Source organism: Nelusetta ayraudi, unplaced genomic scaffold (genome assembly GCF_046127955.1).
Source record: "Nelusetta ayraudi isolate G7.1 ecotype Tasmania unplaced genomic scaffold, CSIRO-AGI_Nayr_v1 ptg000056l, whole genome shotgun sequence".
Classification (NCBI taxonomy): domain Eukaryota; kingdom Metazoa; phylum Chordata; class Actinopteri; order Tetraodontiformes; family Monacanthidae; genus Nelusetta; species Nelusetta ayraudi.
The window spans coordinates 1,614,187-1,627,540 of NW_027466106.1; the positions used below are offsets into that span (position 1 = coordinate 1,614,187).

General features: G+C 46.2%; 1 protein-coding gene across 2 annotated transcripts; it reads right to left on the bottom strand.

Annotated features, from left to right (window-relative positions):
* Positions 1-10,592: 10,592 nt before the first annotated feature.
* gnrh3 (gonadotropin-releasing hormone 3) lies at positions 10,593-12,333 on the bottom strand. Of its 2 annotated transcripts, none has more exons than XM_076038290.1 (4): positions 11,865-12,333; positions 11,507-11,651; positions 11,160-11,240; positions 10,593-10,797 (listed from the first exon to the last, which is right to left on the bottom strand). In XM_076038290.1, exons 2-4 carry the CDS (start codon positions 11,642-11,644, stop codon positions 10,744-10,746), a joined length of 273 nt encoding a protein of 90 aa, XP_075894405.1. In that variant the 5' UTR covers positions 11,645-11,651; positions 11,865-12,333; the 3' UTR covers positions 10,593-10,743. The 2 variants fall into 2 exon arrangements, with proteins under 2 accessions (XP_075894405.1, XP_075894406.1); XM_076038291.1 differs by having other exon boundaries at positions 11,507-11,767.
* Between the last annotated feature and the right edge of the window lie 1,021 nt (positions 12,334-13,354).

The window sequence follows — 13,354 nt, forward strand, 5'->3', positions numbered from 1 at the left end:
ACGGATGAAGCTTGTGTCTTTTTGTTCCCTCATCATCCCTCTCTCCTACTTGCTTCTCATTAAAGTTTTAACGGAGGCTGTTTTAATTGTCAATCCTTTGACAGGTTGATAAAAGCAACTTGACAATTAAGTTCATTGGCCCTGCTATGCATATTAATTAGGTCTTATTTGGGCTTCCATTGTTATTGGAAGGAGCACTCGCAGTGTAGCAAAATGTCATCCATTAACTTCCCCCCTCTCGGAACTTAATGTAATTAAGCTTGCTATTGTATGCCTAGGAGAGGGGGCTCGGGAGAGAGGGGCAACTTTTAGTGTTCATTGTGTAAATGAGTAATGCCGTCCCCGTGACAGTGCGGCACCGCAACGCTATTTCTCCCAAAATAAAAAAATAATAATAATTAAAAAAAGAAAATCAGCCGGTCACAACTTTATTATCTGTAACAAGTGCTGCCAGCTCCTGTTTGCCTCACAGACAAAGGGAGCTCGCTCGCATGTCATTTTTCCGCTCGCCCGCCAGCTCGCATGTGCCGGGCTCCGAGTGCGTGCGTGCGCGTGTCTGCGCGTGCGTCGGCGTGGCCTTGTTTATGTATGTGTGAAGCAGAGCTGAAGTGAGAGGAGGGAGTGTGAGTGTGTCAGAGGGGAAAATGAAGCAGGACATAAAGGGGTGCAGGGGAAGCTCAGAGCCGGGACGCGGCAAGCGGCTGCTGTTGCTGCTGCTGCTGCTGCTGCTGCTGCTGCTGCTGCTGCTCCTGCTGCTGCTGGAGGAGTCGAGTCGGGGAGGCGGGAGGAGAGGGTGAGACGGGCGAAGGAGCAGTGGGGCCGGGTGGAGGAGAGGAGTGAGCGGGGGCGGGGGTGGGGGGGGTTTGGTGGTGTGCACTCCTTCCCGCAGATTACCCGGCGCACCTTGCTCAACTCTGCAGGCCCACACACTCACTTCAAAGCCGCTCCCCCCTATATGCCCCAGGCTTAGTCGGCCCCTGTCCACCCCTCCGTGTCACTCCATACATCCTCCTGTTCATGTTGAATAATTGACAGTTCTGTTTTACATGCTCAGCATTTGCCGGGACATGGTGAGTGCGACTCCAAACAGGGCATGACTCGGTGGAGGTGCGGCGGGCGCGCCGCGGCCTGACTTCATTACCGCTGCCGGGGCCGCCGAGGACCCTCCGCCCCTGTTGAGACGGACCTCGTCGTGGTAATAAAGAGCCGCGCTCTTCTTTTTTTTTCTTTCGAGACTTTAATTGCCCACATGGCTGAAAGAACCCCCACCCCACCCACCTCCCGGACGTGCGAGGCGACAGCGCCTTTCATTTCCCAGCCAGGTTTATAAAGCAGGGACAACAAGTCCCTTCTTTACAATCAGATTGTTTCCGCTCCTTCTTCGAAAATACTTTTATGTGCTGTCTGGTGTGCACTTTGCGCCGCCGAATCCGCTGAACTTGTTGGACGTCACTCAAGGCCGCCAGAACGGCCGCGCGTAGCCGAGGACAATGGCTACCAGGGGTACGGGCCGGGAGCCGCGCTGTTTGTGCCAGGGTCGATCTCTGAAGTCAAATAAGCCATTATCAGTCTGGCGAGCCAGGTCTTATTCGAGGTCTCTTAATAACAGTCAGGCAGTTTGGTGAGGTCTCTATCAATGGGCCCCCGGTAATGGCTTTTTATAACTACTGTCGAGAAATTAGACAAAGGACCTGAAGTGACAAAGTGAGCCGCCAAACGCTGCGGCGGAGTTTTTTTTTCTCTTTCGCTCCTTTTTTTTTTTTTTTTTTCAAATCCCTTTCCTGCGCGGCGGCGCTCTGGAAGTCTCCGCGAGCACATATGGAGATTAAAGCGGCGCGGCGCTATAGAAGAGCGCGATATAGTCCTTAAAGCGAGGGGAGGGGCGGGGAAGAGGAGCCCGGCTGTTGGTTTGATAGTTTACCTTGACCTCTGAAGTGTGTCGCTTGCACCCTGAGGGCTCGGGCTGGCAAAACCTTTCCCGCTGCCCCCCCCCTCCCATCCCCTCCCCCCCCCCTGGGAATGATAATCTCGACGTGGGCGTTTACTACGGACAGCAGACACAACACCATTAGCCACAGCTTCGCTGCTGCTCATTAGGACCCCCCGATCGATACAGGCGGCCACAGAAATCGCCAGTGCTGCGGAACCGGCTATCACTCTTCAGAGTTATTACCGTAAGCAGCAGAGGCCAAGATTTGGGGCAGTGGCCCACTTCTTTTTTCTCTCTCTTTCTATTAAAAATAGGGGGCGGCGAGGGCAATAAGTGACTGACGGAGGCCCCCCTTCCCGAGGACGTTAAATCGTCTCACTTGTTCTGCAACTTTGCGCCGCGTGAAGTCATCGGCCCCTCTCGCAATAAAATTAGAAGCAGCCAGGAAGCATTACGGCGCGCGGCGCTCCCCGGGTCTCTGGGGCTCGGTGTTATGACATGGTCGGAGCGGAAAAACACTGACACGGAGGAAGTTCAGCTGATTACGCCGAAGATATTTGAGCGCTGATGTCTCCCTTATTGAGTGTCAAAAACAAATTAGTAGGTTTGAGCGCCGCCGTGACGTTTCGCTGAGCTTGCAAAGGGCCGGTCGGCAGACATAGCGAGGGTGCGTCGCGGAAAAGAAAGAAGGGAAAAAAGAAGTGCGCTAACGGGTAATTAACTAGATGCAGAACGAACGGCATTTGTTCCGATGATTCGCTGCAGCGCGTGGCCTCCGTCTGACAAGATAATGAAATTATTTTTTAATTCCCGCCGTCCTACCGCTCCTCCCCCGCCCCGCTTTTTTTTTCCTCTTGTGCCCTCCAGAACGGGAGGCGCGGTTGATGTGAGTCGCAGGAAATTGTAGATGAAAAGACAAAAAAAAGGAAAAGCACAGTCCATTGGTTTCTGGCAGAGGAGAAGAATAATATTGAGGGAAAATTGTGAAAATAAGAAAAAGGGGAGATGTATTGATTTTTGGTGGAGCCCGGGAAAGAAAAGAGAGGGAATAAAGAAGTGCTCTTTGGCCGATGTGTCCAAATGATGTCTCAGGGGAGGTTCTTAATGGTAGGGGGAGGGGCGGCGGGGGGTTAAGGGGGTGAGGTGGGGGTGACGGGGGCAGGTGCCTACCCTGACTAAGGCACGGAACTGCCCTTAGGCTAGGGCTAATGGTATTGGCTGAGCTTACTTTAAGCAGCTCTTTCCTAATGGCCAACTATGAGTGTGCCACAGGATAGACAGGTATTGATTGGTTCAAATGCTCTTGAGTTGACAAGAACTGAGAGTCCCTCAAGCATATACAATCTCGCAGCAAATTATGTCACACGGAAAGGTGATTAAAAACAGGAGCTCGGGGCTGCCACACTCATTAAAAGTGTATATGATATATATATATAAATATATATATATATATATATATATATATTTTTATGTATATATATATATATATATATACATATCAAATATACTTTACCCCTTCTTTTTTGTCCTTGTGCTGCTCTCCACTACTGTGTATTTTTCTTCTCCCACCCGCCTTTATCTCCCCGCTGTTTGTGTGAGTTTCCAGAGCCAGTGTGTTTATGCATTGTGAAATCTCGACCGGAGTGCCGGAGCTCCAAGTCTCGCTTTCCATAATGGTGATTCGCTGCATTGCATTGACGGTTGAGCCGCGGTTGCGTCAGCGGCGGGGGCTGTTGTTTTACACTTCATCAGCGGCGTAAAATTGTCATTTGAAAGGAGTCAAAAGGTCTGGCTTTTTTTTTTTTTTAATGAATACAGGTGTGATGGTTATCTCCTGCTTCTTCTTCTGTTTTTTTTTTTTCTTTCTTTCTTAAGTGCAGCATACAGCCGGAGCGCACGGAGAACAATATATTTGCTTTGTTGTCGTGCCCCCCTCACGCCCCCCCCCCTCCCTCTTCCTCACACACACATACAAAAAAATGCTGTGTACAAGATTTTCTCTTATTCACAAGGGGCGCTTTCTAGACTGCTTGAGGCATCTGCTTTGATTGCATAATTCCCAGGAGACGAACAACACAAAACAAAAATACTGACTGAATTCAGACTTATAATATACCAAACAAATAACATAGCAGCTCCACTCTTCAAAAACCATAGTTCTCTTCCAAAAAAAAAAAAAAAAAAGAAAAAGAAGAAGACGAAGAAGAAGAAGAAGGAATTGGAGCGTAAATTCCAAAGTTGAAAGCTTGGCTCTTTTGCAGGGACGAGGTTTAAAAAAAGAAAAGAAAAGATGAAGCAGTTTAAATATATATATATATAGAAAATGTGCAGCGCTGCTTAAACAAACAGGCCGCAGCTTACTTATTTACGTGCACCTTTACCTAAGCGCCGCACATCAGAGGCGTGATAAACGATTTCTGGGCCTGAAATGCTGCAAATATTTCAGGCGTGACTGGCGAGGAAATGTTTTATTATACGGGGGGCAACACAACAGGTCCCCCACGTCATCTCCTGCTTCTCCATGCGTAGCAAGGCAGTATTAAACAAAGTTAACACTGTTCAACAAGCTAAATAAAATGACAGGGGTTTTTTTTTGGGGGGGGGGGGTTCCAGCCGCCCCCATCTCCGCCCTTCCCCCGCCTCCTCCTCCTCCTCTGGAAAACAACAACAACAACAACAACAACAACAAGTAAGAAAAAAAGAAAAGAAATTCTGCATCCAAATAATCCGGCTGCACTCAAAAGCTCCCAGTTTTCTTCTCTTTCGATTAAATGCTCTTTCTCTGGCTGTTTGTGTTTTACAGTGGAGTGTGCTACATTGCTACTTTCTTCTCTACAGGGGCCCCTGGGCTCCCCAAGCAATAGGAGTAAATTAGAGTGCACCTGTTCCAGCTCCAAGATAAGCCATCTCCAGAGGATTTCCTCTGAGTAAAATGAAGTGAGTGAAGAATAAACAGAATATCACAGCATTACTCCGCCAAGGTGAAGTTGCTGCTGCTCTGGGGACACGGTTCGTTTTGCACAACACCCAGCAAAATATCCTCTATAAACCTCTGGATGTGAGACTGTAGGAATGGTCTCTGCTCACAGCGGAGAGAATAGGCGGCTGCACTCTTTTTATGTGTGCGTGTGTGCGCATGTGTGCGTGTCTTGGAGCCGAAGCAGCGGCGAGTCCGCTTCCCAACTGCATCCACTCGCGAGCAGCCTCGACTTGAAAATGTTCTCGTTTGTGGTCGGGGGTTTTTGTGGTTTGTTTCCAGCGTGTTTTGACTCCGTGTCAACACATCTGTGATCGTGGAAACATCAAACCGCACACTTCCTCCATCTCCCCGTTCCTGCGCCGCCGCCAAATAGTATCTTTTTTCTTCTTTTTTTTTCCTTTTTCACAAAGTACCTAATTAAGTCAACTAAGAAAATTGTCAGTGCAACTCTCCCCTCCCCCCGCCTCGCCAAACCACATGAGTAACTCCTCGCGCGTTTTTGTTGGAGGGAATAAAAGACGTAACCCCAGTGTGACGCCCAAAGACCACTGACCGGAGATGTCTAGAATGCAAAACTCACTCAGCTGGTCTGCACATGAAAGGCGCGGATAATTAGAGGAAAAATGTAATTCATCATACGTTTGATAATCAGTCTGATTTGGTCTCCTATCTGCACCAGGGTATTCAAATAACCCCCCTACTATTAGCACCCCACTCTCCCTCACACCAGCAGTCTGTTTTGGCCTCTCTTTGTTCCCCTACAACACATTATCATTATTGTAGCTAATTGCATGGCTCGCCTTGAAGTTGTGCTGGAGACTCGTGATCCGGGGTTGAAACGTGGACGGGGGGAATCCGGTCCTCTCGCGCAGCTTTTGCTTTGCACTGCTAATTGCCGTTACGCCGGGATAAGGCGCGCTCCTCGCTGTGGCCAGCCGGACGAGTCGTGAGGCGGGTTGGTGTGGCAGGGAGTGGGTGGGTTTTTTTTGTTTTGTTTCCTTTTTTTTTTTTTTGGTGGTGGTGTGTGAGGATGGGGGGGGGGTTTGCACTATCACACAAGGGTGGCGAGACGTGGGAGCGAGGGAGGCACGGCGCGGAGGGGGGTGGGGTAGGGTTGGGAAGAGCCAAGGGTGGCATAACTGAAGTGGGATGGGTGGACCAGATTGGCGGGGAGGGAGAGGCGAGCGGTCGGGGGGTAAGCGGCGGGGATGGAACGGGCGTCAGATGTGGGTCAGCGGGAGTGGAGTACCCTAAAGATTACGGCTGGCTTAATGTGACCAAGTCTCTGACAGGATCTGAGCCCCCCCGCTCCTCCCCGCCTAGATCCCAGCAGAGGTGCACCCTGGCATTCAGGGTGGGGGACGGGGGAACCTGGCTATTAGTGAGGCTAATAAAGCCCCGGCAGAAAGTTCTGAACTTACAGCAGTCCAGAGATATGGGCCGGATCCACACAGCCTGCCCGGATCTTAGTTAATATAGTCCTAAATGACGGAGGGGAGTCTTTAAATTCATATTAATAAGACAGTGGCGCTCTGGTGAGGTGTTAAAACATCCATAGGCCCCAATTTTCATTTTAAAAGCCTTTCCTAATAATTGTGTGTTCTTTTTTTTTTTTTTTTTACGAGGCCGCCTCTTTTATTATCTTTGTTTATTGAAGAAGTAAAATTGGAGGGAGATGAGTTCATCTAACTCTGGAAATGTGAAGGTTTTTTTTTTTTTTTTCCGAGCGAGAGCTCTGATAGTTTCTTAATTCAGATGGGAGCGTTAGTTTTACACCACAGTATCAACTTCCAACTTCAAAAATGAGTCACACGTCCCGTCGGGGGAGGTTTGAGCAAGAAAGGAAGTGGAATCACAGACATAACTAGTGACAAAGCCTCCATCACCTCATATAAGATCTCCTTCCATCTGCGAGAACTTTGGGTCTACCCCAGAAAAATAATAAATATCCTCCTCGGTTCTGTTCAAAAGGTGGTTTCAAGACCAAACAAAGGAAATGGTGTCATTAATGATATATATTAGGAACTAGGGCCTCTTAGAACACTTTCCGACAAATTCATGGATGAGGAGCTGATCTCTTTCCTAACAAAGGATTCTCTAAAATATGAAGTGAAAAGCTACCCGAGATGAAGCCGCCGACGAAACGGGCGAGGAAGAGACTATTTCCACAACACAAACAGATTTCCTGGCCTTTAGCAGTCTCTTACTGGGATACTTTGAGACATATCCATCAAAACACAGCTGTATTCATTCATATTTCATACCTCCTCCTTCTCCCAGTGCTTTAACGCTGTTCTTTGATCAAAGGAGAGGAGTCGGATCACAACAGGAAGGTTCCCTGCCAGCCAAGAAGGAGAAGGAAGGCCAACGCGCCGCTGCTGTACTGTATACGCCGCCGTATATGCACTGCTGCACTTCCAGCTTCAGTCGAGTGGAAAAAAAAAAAGGCGCGGGGAGGAAATAGAAAAAAGATGGAATAAAATATATGAATGGTATGCAAATGACAGACTTAAGAACACTTGTGAAGCTCACAACTTCCCACAGACGACGAGGCTTTTAAATGAAATTTCCACGCAATTCCGTGAGCTTGGTTTCAGGCCATGTAAAGCTCGGCTGCACAATCATACAAAACACGTTTCATTTTATTTTTTTTCTAAGCGTACAGAGAAATTAACATTTCCTTTTTTTTTTACCCAGACTTAGAATATTGTTCTAAGTCTTTGCTAGATGTAGAGAGGGGGAAATGGCAGTTTGTGCAAGTGAAGTAGTGATGGAATCACTGATGGCCCGGCAGGAGACGGATGGGGGAACGTAAAGCTCAAGAGTGACACCACGTGGACGCCAGTGGAAACGGCGAGCGAGTGGGCAGCGCAGAGGGCAGGGCGCGTGTTTGTTCAAGCGTGAATTTTTGTTTGTTTGTTTGTTTGTTTGTGCTCTGGCCGGTTCTTACAGTTGTTCCTTTTTTTTGAAGGATGGAGAGGGGGGTGGGGGGGGGAGGGGTGTTTTTCCTCTAGTAAAATTTCATGTCGACTGCTTAGCCTTCCTCCTCTTCCCCGTCCTCCTCCTCCTCCTCCTCCTCCTCCTCACCACCACCTCACCTCAGCAAAGTCCAAGACGCAGCTCTTACCCAAAGACCCCTTTTCGGCGAGGCAGTGAGGGGAGAGGAGGAGGAGGAGGAGGAGGAGGAGGAAGAGGAGGAGGGTGGAAAAGTGTTTGAAGACCTCCCTGACATTTAGACTCTCTCTGAAGATGACTTTGCCTTCTACTATAGCCTGCGGGAACATAATAAGACCCACACTAAACTTCAATTGATATGCAGTGCCAGATTCCTCCAGGGGAAATTATCATTCTGTTCATAATAAGAGCCACAACAAGCACCTGGAAAATGACTTTATTATACACTCCGCTTCAATAAAAGTTTCCTATGACCCATCGGAAGCGCGATCGCGTGGGCGCGCGCGCACGCCCGGCATAATTGCGACGAAATGAAAACTATATTATGCGTATGATGGAATGCTTATTCGACGGCGCAGGACCTTGCGCCGCGGATGGGCAGGCATCAGCTCGGGCTCGCTTGATTGGCAGGTGCGTAAAAGGCGGCGGCGCAGCCTTGGATGGAGGAGCTCTGAGACCTCCCTCCTTTCCTCAAGTCATTATCCAAATATGTTGTGTTTTTTTTTTTTTTTTTTTTTTTTTTTTCTCCCTCGCCCCTCAACAAATGAATGGCACAAAAAAAATAAAATATCAAAAAAAAAAAAAAAATTATATTGCCCTTCATAATAATGGTATTCCCTGAGCAAGGACGCGCAACAATGGGCCATTCTCGGCTTCCTGTGCTTTCCCTCTAAATACGCCAGTGGACGTGACCTCCGCAGCTTTAACAATGGGTTCAGCCCGCAGCAAAAGAGCTTGGCTTGTGGCCACGACGTGCAGCGTGGTGGCTTTCATCTTTGTTGTTATATTTAAGGATGACATCCTACCCCGTCGGCCCCCTTTTGCTATTGTCTTCCTCACCGTGATGCGTTTTTTTTAATTTCCCTTCACCTTCTTCCCTCACCGTTGTTTAGCCCCAGTTGTGGCTCTTTGATGAAAAGGTCGCCACTCAATTGGAAAACAGTCATTAAAATGCGGTGGGTACTATTCACCAGTGTGCATGGGGGAACCAACTCAACTGAGCTGGTTAATCAAAAGTTAATTATATAATTTTCATGCAGATGAGGGGAACATTCAAATGAATCCCAACTCTACAATCATTACAAAAAATAAATAAAGAAATAATTCTAAAATGCTATAAAATGTTCAGGGACCGAGAGGCTGTAAACAATATGAAGTTTAATTTGAGGTAAACAAAGTAAATATCCACCTGGGGGTCCGCGAAGGAGAAAGTGAGGTTAAATCAAATTTGGAAACATAGATACCAGCAGGTTTTTGTTGTTCTGATATACGTGCAATTAGGCAGGTCCTTGATGAGGACACTGGGAGGGAGAAAGTTGGCTTTCACAGCAGATGCTCTGGGAATTATTTAAAGGGAATTTACGGAATTTCACGCTTTATCTGTGAGCATTAATTATTCCTCACACACACAAGCGCAATAACAACGTCAACCACCACCACCACCACAACAACAACAACAACAACAACAAAAAGAGTTTAGGAAATATCCTCCCTATCTACGTTTGAGGGTGTTGAAAAGTTACCCACCAGCCCAAAAAGAAGAAGTAAACACTCTTCTCCTGTTACTCTGTCAGAGAATGTAAAGTAGCACTTTAAATTTAAAGTTCCCCCCTCCGCCTCCCCCCAACCCCCATCAAAGGGAATGATTGTGTTATGCAAATTAGCAGCATGAATATTAAACCGGGCGATGTGAAGTATCACAAATGAGCGAGCATTGTTCTGGAAGTGCAATGGAATGTGGTTTAATTTCTCTTTAATTCTATGTGCTTTTATAATGTTCGCACTTTTCCCAGTTGTGCCAGCGGGTTTTGGGTTCATTGGTGTGCATTACAACTGTGCTCTAACAATGCGGGGGCCTCCACGGTGTCAGCACAGTTCATGAATCCCGGCCCCTTATGCACCAGGCGATTAGTATGGTGCTCTGTCTGTGGGGCTTTGCCAGAAAATGAGTTCTCTTTAAAACATATGCCCCCTGCTGATTTCCTTTCCTTTCCCGATATGAAATTCCAATTTTTATAATGAACACCAATTTCCTGTATGGTGGGGGCGGGTGGTGTTTAAAAAAAAAAAAAAAAGAAAGAAAAAAAGTTTTCCACTATTTACGCCGCACGTTTTGGACGGCTGCAGGTTTTCTTTTAATAAATTAGCGTTAAGCTTTTGTGGACAGCCGAAGCAGCCTGGGGGCCTAATCGACGTTCAGGTGCCAGCAGAGAGAGAGAGAGGGGGGGGGAAACAAATCAGCTGGTGTGATTTTCCACATCGCACGTGCACATGACTGGCGTGGCAGTCCAAATGGAATTACCAGAACTGTAACAAATTCAATCAAGTAATTGATTTCTAATAAATTGGCCTAATCACCAGCTGCTGTCATGCTAAGATTGTTGTGTTGCGATTTTGTCATGCTTGTCGGTCGTGGGTGCTCGACAAAGACGATTTAATTTAGCCGAGAGGAGGGGGGTGACTGAAGTTTTCCCCAAGAAAAGACTTCACACTTTTGGCAGAGTTCAAAGGAAGAAAAAAAAACTGACAAACTTTATTGTTACAGTTTGGCATGGATTTGATGATTACACATAGAGCTGATGCAAAGCAGGTGACGAGGCGTCATCCACCGGTGTGTCAGTCCTCTTCTTTTCTTTTCTTCTTCTTCTTTTGCCGCTCCTCAGTTCTTTTGGAATCTTTTCTTTCGGTCAAAGTGGCTGGAATCGTTATTAATCTACAGGGGATTGGAAATTAAATCTAATTTGAAGTCCCGCTTGAATATTTCATCAAAGCAGTATTTAAATTTTTCATACATGAGAGCAAACCATGCAAACAATCCGCGCAAAAGCAAGGGAAAAAAAACACTAAACAGCAGCAGCGTCGCATCTGCCAGCGCTCAGAAAGATAAAATTAAGCATTCACACATTCAATCATGCAAAAAGGGACAATAAAAAAAAAAAATGAAAAGCCATTCAGCATTTTGTATATTGTCATTTCTGTTTTGGAACACAGTTGCGCACCCAGTGGTGTAGTGTACATTAATATTGCACAATTGAAGTAGACATTGGTGATGAATTATGTATAGCAGGCACTTACAACACTGTATGGTCTAAGTCTCTCTTGGGTCTGGGCACTCGCCTCCTCGGGAAGAGACACCACTCCTCCCGTACCCATCATCTAAGCACAATAAAACAGAGATATTATGGGATGGGAATTGGATGTGAAGCCGCGTCCAGTTAATGGGGGTTGAAAAATTGTGAGGAAAAGAAAAGCAACAGCCGTGCGAGACTGGTTAGGCTTAGGGGAAAAAAAGCCAAACACATTTTTCTGCCCTTTTTTTTTTTTTTTTTTTTTTTTTTACCTTTTTGTTGCCTTGAGCTTTGAATAAAACATTATTTTTTTATTTTTTTTATAAAGGGTCCATCAAAATACAAAACCCTCACCCGGATGGTTGCCTCCAGCTCGCCCACACTTCTCTTTCCACCCGGCAGCCACCCGTAGGACCAGTGCTGGGACAGGGCGACCTGGACCACCAGCGTCAACAACAACACCTGCATCATGGCTCTGCCGTTCGCCTCCATTGAGAAGCTGCGGAGGAGGAGGATGATGAGGAGGAGGTGGTGGAGGAAGCCCAAGTGGTGATGAACAGCGACGTTGCCGCCGCCTCCTTTTTTCCCTCAGTTTTATGGTTCAGAAACCAAGGACTGCGGTAATTAATAAGAAGTGTAATTCAAGGCTAATGAACGTTTAGAGAGAGAGAGAGAGAGAGAAAAAAAAATTTCCCATTCAAGACAGACTTACCGGTGTGTGTCCCCCTCTTAACATGGGGTGCATTAGCCAGAGGCTGATTTTATAGGTGTTGTTAAGGATTATAATCCCCTCTCTGCAGGTGTGACACATTTGCAGACTAATGGGACACCAAACAGCGCTAATGGACTGGGCTAAGTGCTCGCATATGCTGACGTCACCCGCGAGGTTTCAAAACAGAATTAAACATATATTCGCAATTGTTTGCGTCGAGGCGGAGGGACATTAGAGCACTCGCTCGTTAATCAGGCTTGTAGGTGATTGAGGAGAGACAGGCAGAAACAGGTGTCCTCAAAGGGTAAATAACAAAAAAGCAAAATGGGAGACTTTTTGGTTTTGGTTTTGATTTTTGGGGAGTGAAAAAGAAAAGAAAACTGAAAACGACTCCAAGACCTAGAGGAAGATACAGACAGCTGAGGCAAGGCCGGCAAGTAGAAACCAACCATGATGAACCACAGAACAACTGAGCGCAGACAAAGGCAGGCAAGGACTATTTATACAAGAGGGGAACAAAGGAGAACACAGGTGAGAAGAATCAAGGGCAAGACGGACAAAGAGACACAGGTGAAAATCGTTAGGCGACCAAAAAAGCCGGGTAAACAGAAACAGGAAAAAAAAAAAAAAAAGGAAAGAAAGTAGAAGGAGAGACGAGGCTTTCAAAATAAAACTGGAAACATTAAACGACAGTTTGTGACAGTTTGGGAGTTTTATGGCCTTGTTCTGCCAACTGGATAACAAAGTCAACGTAGTGTTGTGACGTCATGGACGAATAATGCAAGATAAACCAATATATCTTGACATTCATCACTTTAGGATTATGTAGACCGCCAAAACATGGGCGTGACCTCAGCAGTGACCTCACACACAAGCAGGAGACAGAAAAAAAACCACGCAATAACGTCAACGTTTTCCTTGTTCAATTATGAAACTAAGTGAACAATCAAAGTCTAAATATGTCAAAATGCCTCTGCATGCATATTTGATTTATTGATTTGTTTCTCTCTGGGCCATGGATCGTGATTTCGACACTCTTGGCTGTACTAGACGTTTTCCATCTTGGCTCTTGGAGACGAATCAAGCCGTCACCCTTCATTTGCTCCAGTGGAACATTACAGTGTTTTTCTTCTTCATTTAATATACATTCATTACAATCATGGCACATTGTAATATCATAATGTGATGATAAGCAGGAGAGCACATTGTGAGAATTTTAAAATTGTAACAGTCAAATATAAACGTCTGGCAAATGTGTATTAAAATTACCTGATAAGTTCCTTATGATTAGGAGAGTCAGCGCAGAACTGCTTTACGCATCTGTGCACAATTGTGTTGCTTTTATTCTTCCTTAATTTATTTTTTGGAAGCACAATATTTGGCCGCATAGTCTTTATGGAGGACAAGATGTTTGGATTCATAATAATAATAATAATAATATTAGATTTTATTTGTAAAGCACTTTACATTTGTGGTCTATCTTAATACAT

Bases quoted from the DNA above. Each gene is read 5' to 3' on its own strand.
- gnrh3 (XM_076038290.1), bottom strand. From the start codon at position 11,644: ATGGAGGCGAACGGCAGAGCCATGATGCAGGTGTTGTTGTTGACGCTG. The intron at 11,241-11,506 runs GTGAGGGTTTTG...TATTGTGCTTAG, and splicing joins AGCTGGAGGCAACCATCCGG to ATGATGGGTACGGGAGGAGT. The intron at 10,798-11,159 runs GTAAGTGCCTGC...AATCCCCTGTAG, and splicing joins GACTTAGACCATACAGTGTT to ATTAATAACGATTCCAGCCA.